The sequence below is a fragment of the Oncorhynchus mykiss genome, chromosome 1 (genome assembly GCF_057628025.1).
Source record: "Oncorhynchus mykiss isolate SJ-2025 chromosome 1, ASM5762802v1, whole genome shotgun sequence".
NCBI lineage: Eukaryota > Metazoa > Chordata > Actinopteri > Salmoniformes > Salmonidae > Oncorhynchus > Oncorhynchus mykiss.
In genome coordinates, this window is record NC_143022.1 from 41,329,523 (window position 1) to 41,354,865 (window position 25,343).

Sequence of the window (25,343 nt, forward strand, 5' to 3'; positions counted from 1 at the left end):
GTGAGTTTTACACCACTCCAGCCAACACATGGCATTGCACAAGTTGATCTTAGGCTTGTGTGCGGCTGCTCGGCCATGGAAAACCATTTCATATAGTTCCCGACGAACAGTTCAGTGAGTGTTGCAACTGAGGACAGACAATTTTTACACGCTACGTGCTCCAGCACTCAGCGGTCCCGTTCTGTGAGCTTGTGTGACCTACCACTTCTCAGCTGAGCCATTGTGTCTCCTAGACGTTTCCACTTCACAATAACAGCACCTACAGTTGACTGGGGCAGCTCTAGCAGGGCAGAAATGTGATGAACTGACTAGTTGGAAAGGTGGTATCCTATGACAATGCCATGTTGAAAGTCACAGCTCTTTAGGAAGGCCATTCTACTGCCAATATTTGACTATGGAAATTGCAAGACTGTGTGCTTGATTTTATACACCTGCTAGCAACGGTGTGGCTGAAATAGTAGAATCCACTAATTTGAAGGGTTGTCCACATATACCATATATAGACACAAAAAAAGTATCTGTGACCAACAGATGCGTATCTGTATGCCCAGTCAGGTGAAATCCATAGATTAGGGTCTAATGGGGTCTGTCAATTGACTGATTTCTTTATGAATTGTAACTCAATCAAATCTTTGACATTGTTGCATTTAAATATTTGTTCAATAAAAATAGGATAACTAAAGACATTACAGTATGGGGAACACAATGTTAGATGGCCTGACTGCTACTGCCTGAGCAGAGAGGATTACTTTATGGAATGAAAACAAATTAAGTAATAAAATAGAAACAAAGTAATATACACAACTGAAACATTTTTCATTTCATAGTAATTCCCTGTTTTTCTGATGTCTACTAGAGGTCGACCGATTAATTGAAATGGCAGATTAATTAGGGCCGATTTTCAAGTTTTCATAACAATCGGAAATCGGTATTTTTGGACGCCGATTTTTGTATTTTTGTATTTTTTTTAACACCTTTATTTAACTAGGCAAGTCAGTTAAGAACACATTTTTATTTTCAATGACAGCCTAGGAACGGTGGGTTAACTGCCTTGTTCAGGGGCAGAACGACAGATTTTTACCTTGTCAGCTCGGGGATTCAATCTTGCAACCTTATGGTTTACTAGTCCAATGCTCTAACCACCTGCCTCACGAGGAGACTGCCTGTTACGCGAATTCAGTATGAAGCCAAGGTAAGTTGCTAGCTAGCATTACATTTATCTTATAAAAAAACAATCAATCAATCATAATCACTAGTTATAACTACACATGGTTCATGATATTACTAGTTTATTTAGCGTGTCCTGCGTTGCATATAATCGATGCGGTGCGCATTCGTGAAAAAGGACTGTCGTTGCTCCAACGTGTACCTAACCATAAACATCAATGCCTTTCTTAAAATCAATACACAAGTATATATTTTTAAACCTGCATATTTAGCTAAAAGAAATCCAGGTTAGCAGGCAATATTAACCAGGTGAATTTGTGTCATATGGATGCCACCCGTTAGATAAAATACGGAACGGTTCTGTATTTCACTGAAAGAATAAATGTTTTGTTTTCGAGATGATAGTTTCCGGGATTCAACCATATTAATGACCTAAGGCTCGTATTTCTGTGTGTTATTATGTTATAATTAAGTCTATGATTTGATTGAGCAGTCTGACTGAGCGGTGGCAGGCAGCAGCAGGCTCGTAAGCATTCATTCAAACAGCACTTTAGTGCGTTTTGCCAGCAGCTCTTCGCTGTGCTTCAAGCATTGCGCTGTTTATGACTTCAAGCTTATCAACTCCCGAGATTAGGCTGGTGTAACCGATGTGAAATGGCTAGCTAGTTACCGGGGTGCGCGCTAATAGCGTTTCAAACATCACTCGCTCTGAGACTTGGAGTAGTTGTTCCCCTTGCTCTGCATGGGTAACGCAGCTTCGAGGGTGGCTGTTGTCGTTGTGTTCCTGGTTCGAGCCCATGTAGGAGTGAGGAGAGGGACGGAAGCTATACTGTTACACTGGCAATACTAAAGTGCCTATAAGAACATCCAATAGTCAAAGGTATATGAAATACAAATCGTATAGAGAGAAATAGAAATAGTCCTGTAATTCCTATAATAATTACAACCTAACTTCTTACCTGGGAATATTGAAAACTCATGTTAAAAGGAACCACCAGCTTTCGACGTTGAAAAATCATAATCGGTCGACCTCTGTCTACCCAATGTAGACCTGACATAGGCAATGGAATAGTTTCAATGTTTTGGCAATTACATTTCACTATTGTGGGCATTGTAGCGTCTTTATTTTATAATACAATTAATGTAGACAAAATTTTAATCGAAACCAAAACCGTGATTATTTTAAAATAATCGAACCGACCTCCAAAAAGCACTACAAGTGGATATTCAGTGTCTGTTTATATTTACACATCTACCAATCGAGGCCCTTTGCCAGGCATTAAAACACTTCCCTGCTCTTCGTGGTTGAATCTGTGCTTGAAATGAACCACTGGACTGAGGGACCATACAATTATCTGTATGTGTGGGGTACAGAGATGGGGTAGTCCTAAAACAATCATGTTAACCACTATGATTCAACACAGAATGAGTCCATGCAAATTATTATGTACATTTTTACTCAAAATTAATAAAAAATGAAAAGCTGGCAGGTCGAGTCAATAAGGATACAACCACAAGTCTTCTACAAACAAAATTCCACTTTGACATTATGGGGTATTGTGTGTAGGCCAGTGACACAAAATCTCAATTGAATCCATTTTAAATTCAGGCTGTAACACAACCAAATGTAGAAAAAGTAAAGGGGTGTGAATACTTTCTGAAGGCACTTTAGCTTACTTTCTCATATTTTTATTTCTTGTGTGTTTTTGTTCTACCTTATGTTTTTGTTGTTGTACTACATTGATATTGATTGCTGGGTTTAGCGTTTGCAAGAAAGGCATTTCACTGTACTTGTGAATGTGACATTTTAAAACTTGAAACTTGATTAGTCTGCCCACTGTTGTGGTGTACCTGTCCAGGTGTGAACCCTCGGGTGAAGTCTGGCCGCTTTATGAAGCTCCTACCGGACTACGAGCACATGGACTACAGGGACGTGTACAGGCACTGTATGTACTGCAGCACATGCCTGACCTGACTGGCTCAACACGCGTGTGGCTTTTAACATGCTAGTGTGTGACTGACTCCTGTGTTGTAGCCAGTTGCGACAAATACCATGTGCTCACCGACTGTGTGACGTGGTTTTGAAGGGGTGAATCTGCACTTTGCTCCTTACCTTAACTCGGACGTCTGACTACTAGGAATGGTACTGGAAAATGAATGTGCGCATTTAGCATGCTAGTCAACATGGTTAGTGCTTACAGTGACCGCTCCCTGTTTACTCTGACATTATACACTCTTAAGTTTTTTTCATGCACTTGGATATAACTTCACATGTGCGTGCGTAGAGTACAATAACGATATGCCCCCTCCATATCTGCTGTCCTTGAAGTGAGGCCAGACCTCCACCACGGTGATATGCTCTGTTGAGTTGTCATCAGTTTCTCAGTCCAAACTCTTATGTATTGCTGTGATGTCCTGCGATTTGAACGGTTCACCATTGTTTTGGTGTATTAACCCTTTGTTGCACTGTTGTGTTGCAGTGCTGCACCCATACAGACACATCCTGGGTCTTTGGCAGCCTGACATAGGCCCGTACGGAGGGCTGCTCAACGTGGTGGTACGCAATTAGTGTGTTTACACACACACACACACACACACCTACACAGTTGTGTCCCCTCTTTATCACATTTAAACATTTTCAGTCTTTAAATTGTTCAGCACACATGGTTGTAGAGGGGGACAAAAATGTGTCTATTTTCCCATCAAAACATGTTACTTGTGTCAGGGGATGACTTTTCTCTCTCCCTTTACTCCGCTACCACCACGCATCCCTCTCCAGGTTGACGGGCTGTTCATCATTGGCTGGATGTACCTGCCCCCCCACGACCCTCGGGTCGAGGATCCCATGAGGAGGCGGCCACTCTTCCGCATCCACATGTGGGAGAGCAACAAGGTGGCGGTAGAGTGCATGTACGGACACAAGGGCCCTCACAAGGGGGACATCCAAGTGAGTCCATTTTTTTTCTTCTGTTGTGTTCTGAACGGACAGTAAAGCTAATGTTTGTGATTTATTTATTTTTCTGCCACCTGCAGTTCTTTTTAATGAGAATAATGATTGGCTGATTGCTCCTCTTGACCTGGATGGCATTCTGTGATCCCTCCTTAAAGCTGCAATATGTAACTTTTTGGGCGACCTGACATAGAAATGTGAGTTATAAATCTATAATTCTCATTGAAAGCAAGTCTAAGGAGCGGTAGATCTGTTCTATGTACACTATTTCTATAAGTCCTGTTCTTCAGTTTAGTTTTTGCGTCTTATTTTCGTTTTTGAACACCAGCTTCAAACAGCTGAAAATACAATATATTTGGTTGTATAATCTTTTTTCTTCTGCGGTTTAGATTGGTACAATGATTCTCTACACTATACTTGTTTGATTTGTCACAAACTGAAAGTAAGCTAACTATTAGAATTTTAGCAACCAGGAAATGGCAGAGCGATTTCTGCGTAGTGCATCTTTAACCTGTTTAAATATGTCAAATTGTCGATTTGCCTAAATAGACACCCCCCAAATTAATTATTTATAATGAGGGCCATAAACAATACCTAGTAATACTTATAGTGTCAAAAAGATTAAAATATCGCCTTTCTGGTCAAAATAAATATACCTGAGGTGTGAAGTACACAGTACAAATATGAAAAATCATATATTCTTTTTTTCCTGTCCAACAAAAGTGGTGGAGTAGGGCTATATATAAACACAATTGCCCGCAATGAAGACGTCCTATATTGGTCTGCTAATACAGGACTAGTAAAGGCCCAGTGCACTACTTTTGTGAAAAAATGTAAACTAAATGTATTGGAGTGTTTACCAGCATTTGTAACTTGAGTCTGATAATTATCTATACAAAACAGTTAATCTGATAATACTTGTGTGAATATAAAAATACTTGCTTGATATGTTTTTCAGTTTCTTGAAATACTTTGTAAATGCAACTTATTTCGATGGGAACTGAAATGGTCTATTCATCCCTTTTCCATTTTAGTAGACACTCTTATCCAGAGCAACTTACAGTAGTGAGTGCATACTTTTTCGGGCTGGTCCCACGTGGGAATCGAACCCACAACCCTAGCTAACATCGCAAAGTAGTTTGTAAGGATGGTAAATTAATACTGCACAAAAAGTGCTTGTTTTCCATGTTATTTGATCAAGAAAAATATTTAATTTAATGTAGATGTTGTGTCTTTGCCCATAACTTTTCACCTTTTTGATTTAAATGTTTGAGGACTGTTTTGTTCTTTCTGAAATTCCATTAGAATGACAATCGCAGAGAAAAGGACAGGGCAACAACTCCTACATTTCCAACTATTGAATCCTGATAGATACTGTTCTTAATTATGCAACTACCTTTTTTGCCAAAGCGGAGATGCTGAAAAAAATGTTTGCCCGCGCTACAGACGTCTACGGTATGTCGGTCCGGTAATACTATTAGTGCAGTGCACAAAATTTGTGAAAAAATATATTTTTCAAAACATAATATATATTTTTAGACCAGAGGAAATGGTGACTCCTATTAGCCCTCCAACACCACTTCCTGCAGTGTCTGGTCTCCCATCCAGGGACTGACCAGGACCAACCCTGCTTAGCTTCAGAAGCAAGCCAACAGTGGGATGCAGGGTGGTATACTGCTGGTTTTTCAACAATGACCCAAAACACACCCCTGGGCTATTTGACCAAAAAGTAGAGTAACGGAGTGTTGTATCAGTTGACCTGGCCTCCACAATCACCCGACCTCAACCCAATTGAGATGGTTTGTGATGAGTTGGACCGCAGAGTGAAAAGCAGCCAACAAGTACTCAGCATATGTGGGGACTCTTTCAAGACAGTTGTAAAAGCATTCCAGGTAAAGCTAGTTGAGAGAATGCCAAGAGTATAGAAAGCTGTCATCAAGGTAAAGTGTGACTACTTTGAAAAATCTAAATATATTTGATTTGTTTAACACGTTTTTGGGTTATTACATGATTTCATAGTTTGTCTTCACTATTATTTTACAATGTAGAAAATAGTGGAAATAAAGAAACTCTTGAATGAGTAGATATATACATACAATTGAAGTCGGAAGTTTACATACACTTTGGTTGGAGTCATTAAAACTAGTTTTTCAACCACTCCACAAATTTCTTGTTAACAAACTATAGTTTTGGCAAGTCGGTTAGGACATCTACTTTGTGCATGACACAAGTAATTTTTCCAACAATTGTTTACAGACAGATTATTTCACTTATAATTCACTGTATCGCAATTCCAGTGGGTCAGAAGTTTACATACACAAAGTTGACTGTGCCTTTAAACAGCTTGGAAAATTCCAGAAAATTACGTTGTGGCTTTAGAAGCCTCTGATAGGCTAATTGACATAATTTGAGTCAATTGGAGGTGTACCTGTGGATGTATTTCAAGGCCTACCATCAAACTCAGTGCCTCTTTGCTTGACATCATGGGAAAATCAAAAGAACTCAGCCAAGACCTCAGAAAAAAATGTGTAGACCTCCACAAGTCTGGTTCATCCTTGGGAGCAATTTACAAATGCCTGACGGTACCACGTTCATCTGTACAAACAATAGTTCGCAAGTACAAGCACCATGGGACCACATAGCCATCACACCGCTCAGGAAGGAGACGCGTTCTGTCTCCTATAGATGAACGTACTTTGGTATGAAAAGTGCAAATCAATCCCAGCAAAGGACCTTGTGAAAATGCTGGAGGAAACAGTTACAGAAGTATGTATATCCACAGAAAAACGAGTCCTATATCGACATAACCTGAATGGCCGCTCAGCAAGGAAGAAGCCACTGCTCCAAAACCGCCATAAAAAAGCCAGACCAAGGTTTGCAACTGCACATGGGGACAAATATCGTACTTTTTGGAGAAATGTCCTCTTGTCTGATGACACAAAAATAGAACCGTTTGGCCATAATGACCATCGTTCTGTTTGGAGCAAGTTAAAGCTTGGTCGCAAATGGGTCTTCCAAATTGACAATGACCCCAAGCATACTTCCAAAGTTGTAGAAAATGGCTTAAGGACAACAAAGTCAAGGTATTGGAGTGGTCATCACAAAGCCCTGACCTTAATCCCATAGAAAATATTTGGGCAGAATTGAAAAGGCGTGTGCGAGCAAAGAGGCCTACAAACCTGACTCCAGCTCTGTCAGGAGCTCAGTTACAGCTCTGTCTCAGAGCTCAGTTACACCAGCTCTGTCAGGAGGAATGGGCCAAAATTCACCCAACTTATTGTGGGAAGCTTGTGGAAGGCTACCCAAAACGTTTGATCCAAGTTAAACAATTTAAAGGCAATGCTTCCAAATACTAATTGAGTGTATGAATGTAAACGTCTGACCCACTGGGAATGTGATGAAAGAAATAAAAGCTGAAATAAATCCTTCTCTCTAATATTATTCTGACATTTCACATTCTTAAAATAAAGTGGTTATCCTAAAACAGGGAATAGGATTAAATGTCAGGAATTGTGAACATTGACTTTAAATGTATTTGGCTAAGGTGTCTGTGAACTTCCAACTTGAACTGTGTATATATAGATATACAAATGTAAACACCCCTTCTTCCTGTGGCTATGGCTGTAAGCATAAGATGATTTTGTTCTTCTGGGACCAAGAGAAAGGGGTTTTGTTTCAATTCTAAATCCGTCCGAGAACATCACAGCGAGAGGAGACTGCGTTTGGTGCAATCGCTAGTCTCCTATTCCATATGCTGTATTGTAAGCGGAGCTGCAAGGTTTACAAGCCAGAGAAATTCGATCCTTTGTCTGGATGGGACAGAAAATGTGACTTGTCGCTCACTATGCAAATGAGGTGTCAGATTTCACGTACTGCATTTCAGATGAGAGCAGATAGTAGCATGTGAAGCAGGACAATGGTGCACAGAAATTGATGTTGCGAAGTACACAAAGCGCTCTGTAATAAAAAATGTTGGTCGGAACCTGTCCAGATCTGCTCAAATTCCCCTAAATAGAGGACTTAACGTTAACTCACAGGAAGTCCATTCCAGTTAACTACTTTTGTATAGTAAGGGAGATAATTATGTGATTATTGTGCTTAAATAGTCATGTTCACTACTATTGTTCTACCTTTTATGTGTAAGCAGTGCACTCACTGTGTGGTGACGTAGTCCCCTGTGACGGGACTATCATTAATGTGATGACTGCTATTTATCAAATAATTACCTACTGTTTAATTATTACTCAATTATAAGATATATTTGTCTATAGATAAGTCACTTATTAATGTATTGTTACCTCATCAGTCTCATTCTGAACGTCGCAAAATTCTTGGATATCTGCACGAACCCTAGCCTAAGTGATGAATCAGCGATATACAAAATGGCTTAGGAAATAAATAATTAACTAAATAATCACACAGAATTGCATAAACAACCACTCGGTGAAGGCTATATTAATTACTAACATAATGCAATGAAAAGTCCCTAGTGGACTAACCCGATATGATGGCTTGTTACACAATGGAAAGTGGGTGGGGAAAGAGTGGGAGAGAGAAAGTAGTGGACTTATCCTACATACATTTGGAAAATACGCTGACTGTAAATATGGATATTTAGCACCCTTTGGCGAGTAGTTCGAGGGATGTAAGACTGGTTTGTCCACCAGAGGTCACAATGTCCTTTGTAGTTGTAGTAGGCTTCTTTATCTTAAGAGTGTCCGTTTCAAATTATTAATTAATAATATATTAGAATGGATCCTTCGGAGATACCTATGGTGGTGAGAGGAAATTGAATGGATACTCCAGCTGTTACACACGCGGTGGTCTTTGGTCGAGTTTACTAGACTACCAGTACTTAAACAGCTGTAGACTGAATGTTCCAGTGTGATCTTTATCTTCTTCACTCGAGAGTTTCAGAGGGTCTTACCATTTTCTGGTGTTGTAGTTTTAAACCATTTGTAAGCCATGTAGCCACCGCTCCACATTGTCTGGTCTGTATTTAAATTCCAACCATTTTGACGTGTGGACCACGTCTTCACGTTCTCTGGTCTAATGTAACTTTTATTAGTTCTTTTAAGCTTGGATATAAAGGGGTCATTCCATTATGTTGACACGAAGTCTGTGCTCACGTGGGCGTGGTTACTGACTTGGCAAAAGTTTATATGAAAAACAATGATCTAACTTCGAAGGCTAAAATCACATTTTATCTTCAAGTATTCTTATACTTAATCATTTATTTTATACAACATTTAAATGCAAACCTGAACTGTATCTATGAGGGTGTCTAGTTCTTGTTATACAGTCTTTCTGATCATTTTAATGACCTCACAAAATAGACATGAATGTTCCATATTCCATTTCTCATCATTACCTAGATTTGGATGTTGAAGTATATTGTTTCAGTGTTCCATGTTTGATGTTTAAGTTATTTGGCAAGAGTCTATGTAACACTCAGACATTCCATTCTTAATACTGTAGAGCCAAAGGTAGAGTTTCTGCCAGGTATTTACGATCCGGTTGTTAAGTCATAAAACGTTGGTGAACTCCCCCAGGAGAGAGCGAGAGTTTGGCTATATCTGTCAGCCATTGGCCTAGCTGATGACACACATCTTCCATGGCTTTGTGATAAAAGCTGCAATGTCTTTTCTTATTTCCAGACTGGGAAGAAGGATGAGTTCTCGACTAAGTGCAACCAGACAGATCATCACCGCATGCCAGGGGGGAGGCAGGAGGTGAGGAGGAGCGAGAGGGGTCTCTTGTCACTTCACAACACTTTTTATATTGTTATCATATGGCTGAGGCAACTATGCATTTGTAAAATAAATGTATTAATTGAACATTGAATCAATAAATCACATAGTATGTAAAAAGTGCTAAACACACAACCTCAATGTTCCGATCATACTGGAAGTTTGCTGTTGTCCCTCATGAACTCAGGGAGGGGACTGTGGATCTGTCTCCGTTCGTTCGTACATTAGTCACGCGATATCTGACGGCACTGGTCCGATTTTGACAAAACCTGGGTGAATGATGTGTCTTGCCTTAGCGAACACAATCAAAACATAAATATTGTATGCAACAAGGCACTAAAGTAACATTTTAAGAAATGTGGCAAAGCAATTAACATTCTCTCTGAATACAATGTTGTGCTTGGGGTAAATCCACTAAAACACATTACTGAGTACCACTGCATATTTTCAAGCATAGTGGTGGCTGCAACATGTTATGGGTATGTTTGTAATCGTTAAGATCTGGGAAGTTTTTCGGGCAAAGCACAGACTATATTCTAGCGGAAAACCTGGGGGTTTCTGCTTTCCACAAGAAACGAGTAGATTAATTCACCTTTCAGCAGGACAATAACCTAAAACACAACGCCAAATCTACACTTGAGTTGCTTACCAAGAAGACCGTGAATGTTCCTGACTTAAATCTACTTCTAGCAATGATAAACAACCAATTTGACAGAGCTTGAAGAATTTTGAAAAGAATAATGTGCAAATGTTGTGCAATCCGGGTGTGGAAAGCTCTTAGACGCAATATCTCAGACACCACTGGCCCAATTTGGATGAAGATTGGATGAGTGATTTGTCCTGCAATAGAGTTCTAGCGTTTACAAAATTACACTGATTGGCCCAAGGGGGTAGCTATAGTAATTGATTGTATGCACGTTAGTCACGCAATATCTTAGACAGCGCTGGACTGATTTTGACGAAACTTGGGTAGATGATGCATCATGCCATAGAGATCTGTAATTTACAAAATTAGACTGATTGGCCCAAGGGGGCGCTGCATAATTTTTGGGGGATGACATGTTTACTGTTGCCTTGTCTAAGATTTGTGTTGAATCAAGTCGTTCAGATTTCAATCGGTAAATGAGGCACATCGGTAAATGGGCGTAACTGTGGGATTTTGATCTGTTGACAGGAGTTCCGCACATGGCTGGAGGAGGAGTGGGGGAGGACACTGGAGGACATCTTCCATGAGCATATGCAGGAGCTCATTCTTATGAAGTTCATCTACACAAGCCAATACGAGTAGGTCTTCCTTATGACAGTATACCAGCCAATGTGAGTAGGTCTTCCATATTACATCTACTGTTTTAGACCATTTTTTTTTTTTTGCCACTATTGTTCCTTTTCTTTTATTTGTTTACTCTGGTCAGTGAAAGACCTAAAGAAATATCTAGCTGGAGGCTATGAATTAATTGTAATGTACGTACATACATTTTCCTCAATGTGTCCTTATAATGCTTTAAGGGATGGGTCGCTAGGTGACTTGACACGTACCCCATTAATTCATTTTTCATTCAGTGATATTGTATTCCTTTTTTAAGAGGTTCATATAAATCTGTTTTATGTAATTGGCTTCATGAATGTTGATGATGCTGTGTTCTGACAGTAACTGCCTGACGTACCGGCGGATCTACCTCCCCCCCCGGATGCCCTCGGACCTGCTGCAGCCGGGCCTGTTTAAAGGCACCTATGGCAGCCACGGCCTGGAGATCGTCATGCTCAGCTTTCATGGGCCCTGCGCCAGGGCCACCAAGCTTACTGTCAGTCCCTCAACCCTATTGCTTCCACCCTACTGTTTCCAACTCCAACCTTCTCCCTAATGTTTATTTTATTTAATCCTTAAAGTAGTTGGTTGACATTGAGTTATGTGGGCAGAACACTATATTACAGGTGGCCTACATCTTCCATTTGTGTATTTAACAAAACCTTCAGTGTGATCTGTTCAGTTGGCATGAAGACATTTTGAAATTGAAAACAAAATTCCTTCTTGCACGTTTGGGTAGTACCTCTTTCCTTTCAAAATGTTTTCCCCATTTTGTGCCTACTGAACATTTCCCTGCCCTTTCTCCTCTTTCCCAGGGGGACCCCAATGTCCCAGCAGGCCAGCTAACGCTTGACGTGGACCTGAACCGGCCTGTGTGCCTGCCGGACCTGGTGCACCAGCGCAGCATAGAAGAGCTGTCTCGCCTGGTGCTGGGGATGCACGAAGAGGCGCAGCGGGAGGTGCAGAACCCAGACGTGGCCCCCCAGGGAGCTGCTTCAGAGGGGGCTGTGGCTGGTGGTGCTGGGGCAGCGGGGCTGGAGTCGGCTATGGAAGCCCAGTCAGAGAGCCCCCAGCCTGGGCCCAGTAGCAGCAGCGCTTCCTCAGAGGCCCAGCCTTTCGTCCTGCCTCTGGGGGTCATGACCCGCAATGAGGTTTACCCCCGAACCTGCAAGATGTGGTGAGACCAGTTATATCACACCTGTTCAGGTTGTTATTCACACATCCTCATATAGCCAAGAGTGCCAGGAAAATGTAGCTGCATAATATAATAAAATGGTAATTTATCAGACACTTTTCTCCAAATGGACTTAGTTTATGCATGTGTTCAGTGCATGTGGAAATCACAAAATTCATGTGTTACAAGCACAACACTCCGGCCAACTGAATCATTGGATCACAGCATGTGATACACCATCCAAAGTACCTTCAGAAAGTATTCATACCCACATTTTGTTGTTACAACCTGAATTCAAAATAGATATATTTTTTTCTCACCCATCAACACACAATACCCCATTAGTGTTCTTGGGCACAGGCACTATGGTGGTCTGCTTGAAACATGTTGGTATTAGAGACTCGGACAGGGAGAGGTTGAAAATGTCAGTGAAGACACTTGCCAGTTGGTCAGCGTATGTTCGGAGTACAAGTCCTGGTAATCCGTCTGGCCCTGTGAACTTGAGAATGTTGACCTATTTAAAGGTCTTACTCACATCGGCTGTGTAGAGAGTGATCACACAGTCGCCCAGAACAGCTGATGCTCTTATGCATCAGCTGTGTTACTTTCCTTGAAGCGAGCATAGAAGTTATTTAGCTCGTTTGGTAGGCTCTTGTCACTGGGCAGTTCTCAGCTGTGCTTCCTTTTTGTATTCGGTAATAGTTTGCAAGCCCTGCCACATCTGATGTGCGTTGGAGCCGGTGTAGTATGATTCGATCTTAGTCCTGTATTGACGCTTTGCCTGTTTGACAGTTCGTCAGAGGGCATAGTGGGATTTCTTAAAAGCTTCCAGGTTAGAGTCTCGCTCCTTGAAAGCGGCAACTCTACCCTTTTGCTCAGTGCGAATGTTGTCTGTAATCCATGGCTTCTGAATAGGGTATATACGTACAGTCACTGTGGGGACGACGTCATCAATGCACTTATTGATGAAACCAGTGACTGATGTGGTGTACTCCTCAATGCCATCAGAAGAATCCCGGAACCTATTCAAGTCTGTGCTAGAAAAAATGTCCTGTAGTTTAGCATCTGCCTCATCTGACCACTTTTTTTTTTTATAGACTGAGTCACTGGTACTTCTTGCTTTAATTTTTGTTTTAAGCAGGAACCGGGAGGATAGAATTATGGTCAGATTTGCCAAATGGAGGGTGAGGGAAAGCTTTGTATGCGTCTCGGTGTGTGGAGCAAAGGTGGTCTAGAGGTTGTTGGTTTTTTTTATTTTTATTTATTTATTTATTTTTTTCTCCCCTCCCCCGTCTGGTTGCACATTCAACATGCTGATAGAAATGAGGCAAAACTGATTTAAGTTTCCCTGCATTAATGTCCACGGCCACTAGGAGCGCCGCCTCTGGATGTGCGTTTTCCATATGGCCGTATACCGCTCATTGAGTGCGGTCTGAGTGTTAGCATCGGTTTGTGTTGGTAAATAGAAAGCTACGAAGTTGAGAACTCTAGGTAGATAGCGTGTTCTACAGCTTATCATGAGATACTCTACCTCAGGTGAGCAAGAACTTAAGACTTCCTTAGATATTGTGCACCAGCTTTTGTTTACAAATATGCCTAGGCCCCTGCTCTGTGTCTTACCAGAGGCTACTGTTCTATCCTGCCAATACAGGGATGAGGGCCTGTACGGGTGTTTGGAGTATATCCTTCCTGTCCGACTCATTAAAGAAAAACTCTTCGTCCAACTATAGCACTGCGATGCAGTGCCTTAGACTGCTGCACCACTGGGGAGGCCAATTTGGCAACAATTTATTCCACTTTGACATTATGGGGTATTGTGTGTAAACCAGTGGGAAAAAATCTAAATTTAATCCATTTTAATTTCTGGCTGTAACAGTAAAATGTGGAAAAAGGCAAGTGGTGTGAATACTTTCTGAAGGCACCGTATGCTACGCAACAAGAAATCATGTTTAATTTATTTGTTTTTTCATTGATTTCAGCTTCTACGGAACAGGCCTGATTGCAGGCCACGGCTTCACAAGTCCGGAGCGCACACCGGGCCTGTTTGTCCTGTTCGACGAAGACCACTTCGGCTTCATCTGGCTAGAGCTCAAGTCGTTCAGCCTTTACAGCCGCCTGACGGACCGGCTGGCCCACGCCTATGCCCCCGACATGGAGCGCTTTGAGGCCATGCTGCGCAACATGCAGTCCTGGACATCCTGATGAGGCAGACAGACACAGGCTTACCTAGACCCCGTACACACATCCCGAGTGTTGACCGCACCTGGAAAACATTTGTGAACCTAGTTGTAACCTATAACTAAGGCCGTTGTTTTTTCCTGATCAGGTTATGTGGTTAGGCAAAACTCTTGGTCTTAATTATCACTCATGTATGTATATCTTTCCCCTATAGAACCCTGAAATGCTTACACACAGAAAAGCCCCATATTTACTACCCCTGTAGAATCTCTCTCTACTGTACACAGCTTCACAATCCCAAATCACCTCCACACTGTCCCACACATTTCTGGTACTGGCCAGAAACAACCTTTTGCCCTACCCCCTAGGCACCTGAAGTATCCTTGCTCCCTGTCCCATGTTTCCCCTCTTTTCACCTCCACACGACATTGGTATCTCTGCTGCGGCATACCCAGAGGTCATATGATATGACAAAGGCTTCCTTAACAGCTTATTGTTATTAATTTTTAAACCAGAGAAGAGGATTTTACTTTTCATCCCACAAACCCCAGAACAAACGCTCTGTGCCTCTGAGTTGTAATGTATGTGCCTTGCAAAGTATTCATCCCCCTTGGCGTTTTTCCTATTTTGTTGCATTACAACCTTTAATTTAAAAATATTTTTATTTCGATGTCATAATTGACATGCAGAAAATGGTCCAAATTGGTGAAGTGAAATGAAAAAAATAAGTTAAAGAAAATTCACAAAAAGGAGAAAAGTGGTTCGTGCATATGTATTCATCCACTTTGCTGTGAATCCCATAAATAAGATCTGGTGCAACCAATTACCTTCAGAAGTCACATAATTAGTTAAATAAAGTCCACTTGTGTGCAATCTAAGGGTCACATGATCTCTGTATATATACACCTTTTTTGAAAGGCCCCAGAGTATGCAACACCACTAAGCAAGGGGCACCACCAAGCAAGCGGCACCATCAAGACCAAGGAGCTGTCCAAACAGGTCAGGGACAAAGTTGTGGAGAAGTACAGATCAGGGTTGGGTTATAAAAAAATATCTGAAACTTTGAACATTCCACGGAGCACCATCTCGCCAACAGCCAATGAAATTGCAGGGCGCCAAATACAAATCAACAGAAATCTCATAAATCAAATGTCTCAAACATATAAGTATTAGGCACCATTTTAAAGATACAATTCTCGTTAATCCAGCCACAGTGTCTGATTTCAAAAATGTTTTACAGCAAAAAATCCAGAAACGATTATGTTAGGTCACCACCAACTCACAGAAAAACCCAGCTGTTTTTCCAGCCAAAGAGAGGAGTCACAAAAAGCACAAATAGAGATAAAATTAATCACTAACCTTTGATGATCTTCATCAGATGACACAATACATGTATGTTTTGTTCGGTAAAGTTCATATTTATATCCAAAAATCTTACTTTACATTGGCGTGTTACGTTCAGTAGTTCCAAAACATGCAGTGATTTTGCAGAGCCACATGAATTCATAGAAATACTCATAATAAATGTTGATGAAAATACAACTATTATACATGAAACTTTAGATACACTTCTCCTTAATGCAACCGCTGTGTCAGATTTCAAAAAAACTTTACGGAAAAAGCATAATCTGAGAACGGCGCTCAGAGCCCAAACCAGCCAGAGAAATATCCTCCATGTTGGGTAGTCAACATTATTCATAAATAGCATTCTAAATATTAACTTACCTTTGACGATCTTCATCAGAATGCACTCCCAGGAATTGCAGTTCCACAATAAATGCGTGTTTTGTTCGATAATGTCCATTTATGTCCATTTATGCCCAATAGCTTCTTTTGTTAGGGCGTTTGGTAAACAAATCCAAAAGCGCGATCCGGTCCATTCAGACGAAACGTTCAAAAAGTTATATTACAGGTCGAAGAAACTTGTCAAACTAAGTATAGAATCAATCTTTAGGATGTTTTTATCATTAAAGTTCAATAATCTTCCAACCGGAGAATTCCATTGTCTGTATAAAAGCAATGGAACGAGAGCTACCTCTCAAGTGAAAGCGTGTGACTGAGAACAAGGCTGTAGTCAGATCCCTTAGTCAAACAGCTCCCATCCGGCACCCCTTTACATGAGAAGCCTGAAACAACGTTCCAAAGACGGTTGACATCTAGTGGAAGCCTTAGGAAGTGCAAAATAACCCACATCCCACTGTGTATTCGATAGGGGTGAGTTCAAAAACTACAAAACTCAGATTTCCCACTTCCTGTTTGGATTTCTCAGGTTTTTGCCTGCCATATGAGTTCTGTTATACTCACAGACATCATTCAAACAGTTTTAGAAACTTCAGAGTGTTTTCTATCCAATACGAATAATAATATGCATATATTATTATCTGGGACTGAGTAGGAGGCAGTTCACTCTGGGCACGCTATTCATCCAAAAGTGAAAATGCTGCCCCCTATCCCAAACAAGTTTTAAATCCATTATTAAAAAATGGAAAGAATATGGCAACTCAACAAACCTGACAAGAGGGCGGCCCACCAAAACTCATGGACCAAGCAAGGAGGGCATTAATCAGAGAGGCAACTAAGAGACCAAAGATAACCCTGAAGGAGCTGCAACGCTCCACAGGGAGATTGGATTATCTGTCCATAGGACCACTTTAAGCCATACACACCACAGAGCTGGGCTTTATGGAAGAGTTGCCATAAAAAAGCCATTGCTTAAAGAAAAAAATAACAAACACGTTTGGTGTTCGCCAAAAGGCATGTGGGAGACTCCCCAAACATATGGAAGAAGGTACTCTGGTCAGATGACACTAAAATGTAGCTTTTTGGCCATCAAGGAAAACGCTATGTCTGGCACAAACCCAACACCTTTCATCACCCCGAGAACACCATCCCGACAGTGAAGCATGGTGGTGGCAGCATCATGCTGTGGGGATGTTTTTCATTGGCAGGGACTGAGAAACTGCTCAGAATTGAAGGAGTGATGGATGGTGCTAAATACAGGGAAATTGTTGAGGGAAACCTGTTTCAGTCTTCCAGAGATTTGAGACTGGGAGGTTCACCTTCCAGCAGGACAATGACCCCAAGCATACTGCTAAAGCAACACTCGAGTGGTTTAATGGGAAACATTTAAATGTCTTGGAATGGCCTAGTCAAATCCCAGACCTCAATCCAATTGTGAATCTGTGGTGTGACTTAAAGATTGCTGTACACCAGCAGAACCCATCCAACTTGAAGGAGCTGGAGCAGTTTTCCTTGAAGAATGGGCAAAAATCCCAGTGGCTAGATGTGCCAAGTTTATAGAGACATACCCCAAGAGACTTGCAGCTGTAATTGCTGCAAAAAGTGGCTCTACAAAGTATTGACTTGGGGGGGGGGGGGGTGAGGTGAATAGTTATGCACGCTCCAGTTCTGTTTGTCTTATTTGTTTCACAATAAAAACATATGTTGCATCTTCAAAGTGGTAGGCATGTTGTGTAAATCAAATTATATAAACCCCCCCCAAAATCTATTTTAAATCCAGGTTTTAAGGCAACAAAATAGGAAAAATGCCAAGGGTGGGTAAATACTTTTGCAAGTCATTGTAAGAGAAGTGAGTGGAATTTCTACTAAAACGTATTCTTTAATGATTTTGTTTGGATGCATACTGTATTTTCAGTTTAATGCCACCTGTTTCCAATACTCTTTTTCACAATCTGAGACACTTTTGGTTTGCTATATATTAGTGTGTACATTGCTCTTAGTTTGTTTCACAGGTGGCATTATGGTGTTAGAAAAGATCTCCGGTGCTTTTACTTTTTTCGTCACAAGGTCAAGGAAAATATGATGTATTTTAATATTACAATATTACGCAATTGGGCATTTGCATATCAGAAATTGTTACTTTTTATTTTCAAAATACTTCTGATGGATAGTATGTAGTAAAATGGAAATATTTAATGACTGGATGTTTCAACATATTAGTATTTTCTACATGTTGGCAAAAAGCTTACGCTGTACTGTAGCTGTATCAGCCATTTGTATTTAGACTGATAGCATATTGCCCTATTGGATGCTTTTAACCGGATGTTATAAAGGTATTGCAACACCTGTTAGGATAATGGCTGTTTGCAAAGCATTGTACAACACAAAATTCTATTCAAGGTTCTCATCTTTATTCCCATTTGGACCCCAGGAAGAGTACCTGCTGCTGCCTTAGTAGCAGCTAATGGGGACCCTACTGAATACTAAATCATACTGTACATTTACATTGCGAAAAGTGTATGACTGTTCTTGGCATTACAGTGGATGGTTTTGTCCCAACTCCTCTATGGATTCATTTCCTTGATCCCTTTCCTTCATGACCACGAATGGCTGAAGGGACTGGAAGGGTTTTCCACCATGTGGCTTTCCCCCCCCATCTTCTCCTGACGACAGGTCAGTGATCATGGAGGGCAGGACATAAGGAAAGGAAGCTAAGTTGATAGTATTGAGATAGTCACTAACTCCGAGGCTCCATTCAAAGCAGTAATTTTGTATCAGACTGCAGCTTTATTAACGTTTGGAAAAAAATAAGCTCCAGCAAGAGTAAAGAAGTAATATATATTAATGAATGGAACCTATTTAATAAGCTTATTTTAAATATTTTTTGGGACAGCTGTAGAAATATTTGCATCATTACTTGGTTGATTTGAGTTTTGTAAGTAGCGCTTCTGTGGTCAGCTGTTTAAATGAAGCACCTTTGTAAATTGAGTCTTGCGCTTTCTAAATTAAATCGTCAATCCCAGAGGCACAACCCTGCTTGAAACTGTTAGACCTGTTGAACTGCTCACTCTTACTTCAGTTCTGCAGTTTAAGTGTCCTTTCTCTTAACAATAATAAAAAAGAATAACTCATTTTCGCTTCTGTTTTTCCTCTTTCCCATTTCACACGTTTTGGAGCATAGCATAAGGTCCACACACAAAGGCGATTTCTAGATTTAGTTTAATTTGAGTATAGGCTAGAGTCAGACCAATTATGCACCAAAGAAATCTTAAATCAGTTTTGTTAAATTGCCAAACGTAAAATGCAGTCGGCTTTGTATTGTGTAGTGGCACAATCCTAATATGTTTTGTTTTTTGTGGGGGCTTGGGCTCATAAGGTCTAATATACAAATGGGTGTTTCGAATTAATAATCTCCTTTTGAAAGCGCTGTGCATTCAGTTAGGTTTTGAAACAACATCCACAATGACCATGTTTTCCTATCAGTTTCAACCGTTTAAACTTCTTTCTTCAAATTGATCAATCGCAGTGAGGCAAGTTTTAAAATCAAATTGTATTTGTCACATGTGCCGAATATAACATGTAGACCTTACTGTGAAATGCTTACAAGCCCTTAACCAACAATGCAGTTTTAAGAATTTTCCACATTGAATGACCTTCATGTATTTTAAAGTAATGATGGACTATCGTTTCTCTTTGCTTATTTGAGATTTTCTTGCCATAATAGGGCTATTTTCTGTATACCACCCCTACCTTGTCACAACACAACTGATTAGCTCAAACGCATTAAGAAAGAAATTCCGCAAATGAACATTTTAAGAAGGCACACCTGTTAATTGAAATGCATTCCAAGTGACTACTTCATGAAGTTGGTTGAGAGAATGCCAAGAGTGTGCAAAACTGTCATCAAGGCAAAGAGTTGCTGTTTGAAGAATCTCAAATATAAAATATATTTAGACTTTTTTGGTTACTACATGATTCCATATGTGTTATTTCATAGTTTTGATATCTTCACTATTATTCTACAATGTAGAAAATAGTATAAATAAAGACAAACCCTTGAATGAGTAGGTGTTCTAAAACTTTTGACTGGTAGTGTACATTGGGTACTGGTACAGAGTCGATGTACGAGGGCAACAGTTGAGGTAATATGTACATGTAGAGTTAAAGTGACTATGCATGGATAATAAACAGAATAGTAGCAGTGTAAAAGAGAGGGGCAATGCAAATAGTCTGGGTAGCCATTTCATTAGCTGTTCTGGAATCTTATGGCTTGGGGGTAGAAGCTGTTGAGAAGCCTTTTGGACCTAGTCTTGGCGCTCTGGCATCGCTTGAGAGAACAGTCTATGACTAGGGTGGCTGGAGTCTTTGACCATTTTTAGGTCCTTCCTCTGACACCGCCTGGTATAGAGGTCTGGATGGCAGGAAGATTGACCCAATGATGTACTGGGCCGTACGCACTACCCTCTAGTGCCTTGCGGTCAGAGGCCGAGCAGTTGCCATACCAGGCAGTGATGCAACCCGTCAGGATGCTTTTGATGGTGCAGCTGTCAAACTTTTTGAGGATTTGAGGAACCATGGCAAATTTTTTCAGTCTCCTGAGGGGGCATAGGCTTTGTCGTGCCCTCGTCATGACTCTTGGTGTGCTTGGACAATGATAGTTTGTTGGTGATGTGGACACCAAGGAACTTGGCGCTCTAAACCTATTCCACTACAGCCCCATTGATGAGAATGGGGGTTTACTCTGTCCTTCTTTTCCTGTATTCCATAGTCATCTCCTTTGTCTTGATCATGTTGAAGGAGAGGTTGTAGTCCTTGCACCACACTGCCAGGTCAGTGACCACCTCCCTATAGGCTGTCTCATTGTTGTCTGTGATCAGGCTTACCACTGTTGTGTCATCAGCAAACTTAATGATGGTGTGGGAGTCGTGCCTGGCCATGCGGTCATGAGTGAACAGGGAGTACAGGAGGGGACTGAGCGCGCACCCCTGAGGGACCCCCGTGTTGAGGATCAGCGTGGTGGATGTGTTGTTACCTACCCTTAACACCTGGGGGCGGTCTGTCAGGAAGACTAGGATCTAGTTGCAGAGGGATGTATTTAGTCCCATGGCCCTTAGCTTAGTGATGAGCTTTGGTGTTGAGCTGTAGTCAGTGAATAGCATTCTCACATAGGTGTTCCTTTTGTCCAGGTGGGAAAGGGCAGTGTGGAGTGCAATAGAGATTGCATCATCTGTGGATCTGTTAGGGAGGTATGCAAATTGGAGTGGGTCTATGGGATAATGGTGTTGATGTGAGCCATGACCAGCCTTTCAAAGCACTTCATGGCTACAGATGTGAGTGCTACGGGTCGGTAGTAATTTAGGCAGGTTACCTTTAGTGTTCTTGGGCACTTGCCAGTTGGTGAGCGCATGGTCGGAGTACGAGTCCTGGTAATCCGTCTGGCTCTGCAGCCTTGTGAATGTTGACCTGTTTAAAGGTCTTACTCACATCGGCTATGGAGAGCGTGATCACACAGTCGTCCGGAATAGATGATTTTCTCACGCATGTTTCAGTGTTACTTGCCTAGAAGCAAACATAAGTAATTTAGCTTGTCTGGTAGTGTCACTGGGTAGCTCGCAGCTTTGCTTCCCTTTTGTAGTTTGTAATAGTTTGCAAGCCCTGCCACATTTGACGAGTGTCTGAGCCAGTGTAGTATGATTCGATCTTAGTCTTGTATTGACGCTTTGCCTGTTTGATGGTTCGCCGGAGGCCATAGCGGGATTTCTTCCAGGTTAGAGTCCTGCTCCTTGAATGCGGCAGCTCTACCCGTTAGCTCAGTGCGGATGTTGCCTGTAATCCATGGCTTCTGGTTGGCGTATGTACGTACAGTCACTGTGGGGACAACGTCATCGATGCACTTATTGATGAAGCCAGTGACTGATGTGGTGTACTCCTAAATGGCATCGGAAGAATCCCGGAACCTATTCCAGTCTGTGCTAGCAAAATATTCTGGTAGTTTAGCATCTGCTTCATCTAACAACTTTTTTATTGACCGAGTCACTGATGCTTGCTGCTTTAGTTTTAGCTTGTAAGCAGGAATCAAGAGAATATAATTATGGTCAGATTTGCCAAATGGAGGGAGAGCTTTGTATGCAGCTCTGTGTGTGGTGTAAAGGTGATCTAGAGTTTTTTTTTTCCCCCTCTGGTTGCACATTTAACATGCTAGTAGAAATTAGGTCAAACAGATTTAAGTTTCCCTACATTGAAGTCCCCGGCCACTAGGAGCGCTGCCTCTGGATGAGAATTTTCCTGTTTGCTTATGGCCGTATACAGCTCATTGAGTGCGGTCTGAGTGCCAGCATCGGTTTGTGGTGGTAAATAGAAAGCTATGAAATATTTTGAAGAAAACTCTTGGTAAATAGTGTAGTCTACAGCTAATCATGAGATACTCTACCTCAGGTGAGCAAAACCTCAAGACCTCCTTATATATTGTCCACCAGCTTTTGTTTACAAATATACATAGACTGCCACCCCTTGTCTTACCAGAGGCCACTGTTCTATCCTGCCGATACAGTGTACAATTGAACCCCAAATCAATGTAGTTCTCATCATATTTGCACCTCTTCGATGGTCCAATGTCCCTGTCTGTTGTTCGGTGCTTTCTTGGGTAAGGGGGCAGTAGCTCTTCTGCTGCATCAGATTCACAACTGTCAGTGTCCATGCTAGCTGGGCTAACAACAAATGTAGAATTACTGACGCTAGCATTGGATGTGCTCGTGGAAGCAGAACAACTTGTGTCGTCGACAGGTGCAGGTGTAGAACTGCTGGTAGTTGCAGTACTACCAGTAGAGTTGGTATGTGTCTATGGACGTGGGCAATATATATATATTTTTTATCATTTATCCATTTTCGTTTGGCTACATACAGATCTCGCTAGTGGAATTCCCGCGGGGGGGGGGGGAGGGGGGGGGGTGTACCAGTGAATGTGATTGGATGTTTATTATTTGACTAGGCTATCTGTATTTAGCATTGTGTCGTTATTTCACTGAACACAAGATAGTTTAATTTTATTTTTGGCAGTGAAACAATGCGACTTGGGTTAGAAAAAAACTGTTTAACCCCCTTGGAAAATATAAATGGACTGTTTGAAAATGTGAAGAAATATATATATTTTTTAAATGTATTTTTTATTATTATAAAAAAAGACAATGTGAATCACATTTTTATTTGGCGTACCCCCGACGGCATTGCGCGTTCCCCTGGGGTCTCACTTTTTTTCCCCTCAATGTGTTCCGGTACCTCGAAGCCCCCCTGGGTATGAGCTGACAAATAGGTGAGCGGCTGCTCTTGTGTCTCAAACCATAGAAAGTGTAGGCTAATGCTAATTTTAATTTGGATGGGGGGGTTTATAGCCTAATCAGTCTAATTGAGGTGTAGACTACAACATCATGCAGTTGAGTGCTTAAACTTGTAACGAGGCTTCATGGGATTTATTGTATCATAAAGTCATGTGGTTTTGTTGCATCCAATGGCAGTGTTCGTGATAAACAAACGCAAGGAGCCACTTGTGGATTCGACAACTCCAATGCAGTTCCAACGCCGCCAAAACAAAAGCTATGCTGGTGTCAGCTAATGCAGATCTGATCAAATCTAGCCCTGAGTTGGAGTTTGTAGTGGCTGTTTAAAGCAAACTGATGCATGAATTATACTTTCTACTGACTCAGAATACTTTGTGTCCTTGACTTCCAAACCTACTGCTGTGGAAGCCTGCTGTTGTAAGAGCAGGAATGGTAAACATAGCATCCCCAAACAGCTTAGTGAATACATCAGGGTTTTTCACCCGATTTACAGAGGTTCCCAGGTATTCATCTGCTATCAGCTCAGTTATCCACTGCTCCTTTGGCTGAAGGAGACAAATACCATTTAGTGTAGCCACATTTTAATCTGTGCAATGTCTTGGCAGGTGTGACTGCAGTCTCTTAGATCAGGGTAGAATAATGCCAGCAAAGGCATGACCTGCTCCCGATCAATTCCATCCACCCAACCAGGAATTAACAGTGAAGGAAAAGCAGCCAACAAGTGCTCAGCATATGTGAGAACTCGTTCCAGACGGTTGGAAAGCATTCCAGGTGAAGCTAGTTGAGAGAATGCCAAGAGTGTACAAAGCTCTCATCAAGGCAAAGGGTGGCTACTTTGAAGAATCTCAAATATAAAATATATTTGGTTACTACATGATTACATATGTGTTATTTCATACTTTTGATCTCTTCGCTATTATACTACAATGTAGAAAATAGTACAAATAAAGAAAATCCCTGGAATGAGTAGGTGTGACCAAACTTTTGACTGGTACAGTATATAGATACATAAATGGCTCTATTACTATGCAATTGCTAAAGAATTTTATAACATGTTAATAGCCTAAAGATGTTACTACAGTTGTTAAAGATATTCCTAAATAGCTGAAATAACAACTTAATGTTGTTAACTTAGTGTTATCCAAGTCACGTAAAATATCACATTCAATATTGTTGTTATACATTTTTAAATACATTCTCAAAGCTGACTTAAGTTTGCCAGTAGCCTACCAAATTTGTCAGTGTTGGCTCCAGTCATGAACAGTACCTTGTGCATTTCATGGTTTTGGAAACTCCAACTTGGGCAGGAAATGCCCATCTACAGTCACACCACAATACAACAATTGATTATTTAAAAAGACAGAAGTTGAGAACATGATTATTTAAGTAAAAAAAGGAAAGTCACGTCATTCAAGCAGTATCCCTCTAGGGAAAGTTTTAGGCTCAAATAATTTGTTTCCAGGACATCACTTGAGGTAGTTGTGATGAAAATAGTATACTGATGTGATGTAGACCTTGAACTGTGTCGATTTTTGTTTGGTGGAGACAGAGTTTGAAAATACCTGGGCCACAGACAACGGGTCAGAGCTCATGGTAACATCCATAGCTGTACCACTCAGCTATTGCACGATGGAACAGATCAGCAAACAACAGTGAATGAAGCTGCCAATTACTAACAATATTAAGAGCCCTGACAAAGGCCATGCAGCCGAAACGCATCAGAGTTCTTGAACTTTGTTTTCAT

The 25,343-nt window shown here is 41.1% G+C and overlaps 1 protein-coding gene across 2 annotated transcripts in view; it reads left to right on the forward strand.

Moving 5' to 3' along the window:
• Positions 1-19,396, forward strand: part of fbxo31 (F-box protein 31) — a 28,388-nt gene extending 8,992 nt beyond the window's left edge. Inside the window, exons 3-10 of one of the 2 annotated variants that reach the window (XM_090230757.1) lie at positions 3,027-3,113; positions 3,648-3,724; positions 3,947-4,114; positions 9,775-9,849; positions 11,042-11,151; positions 11,516-11,669; positions 11,989-12,350; positions 14,327-19,396. In XM_090230757.1, coding sequence (XP_090086883.1) covers positions 3,027-3,113; positions 3,648-3,724; positions 3,947-4,114; positions 9,775-9,849; positions 11,042-11,151; positions 11,516-11,669; positions 11,989-12,350; positions 14,327-14,549 — 1,256 coding nt within the window. In that variant the 3' untranslated portion in view covers positions 14,550-19,396. The remainder of the gene's footprint in view (positions 1-3,026; positions 3,114-3,647; positions 3,725-3,946; positions 4,115-9,774; positions 9,850-11,041; positions 11,152-11,515; positions 11,670-11,988; positions 12,351-14,326) is intronic. The other variant, XM_090230758.1, reaches the window with a different exon arrangement.
• The last annotated feature ends 5,947 nt before the right edge of the window (positions 19,397-25,343 follow it).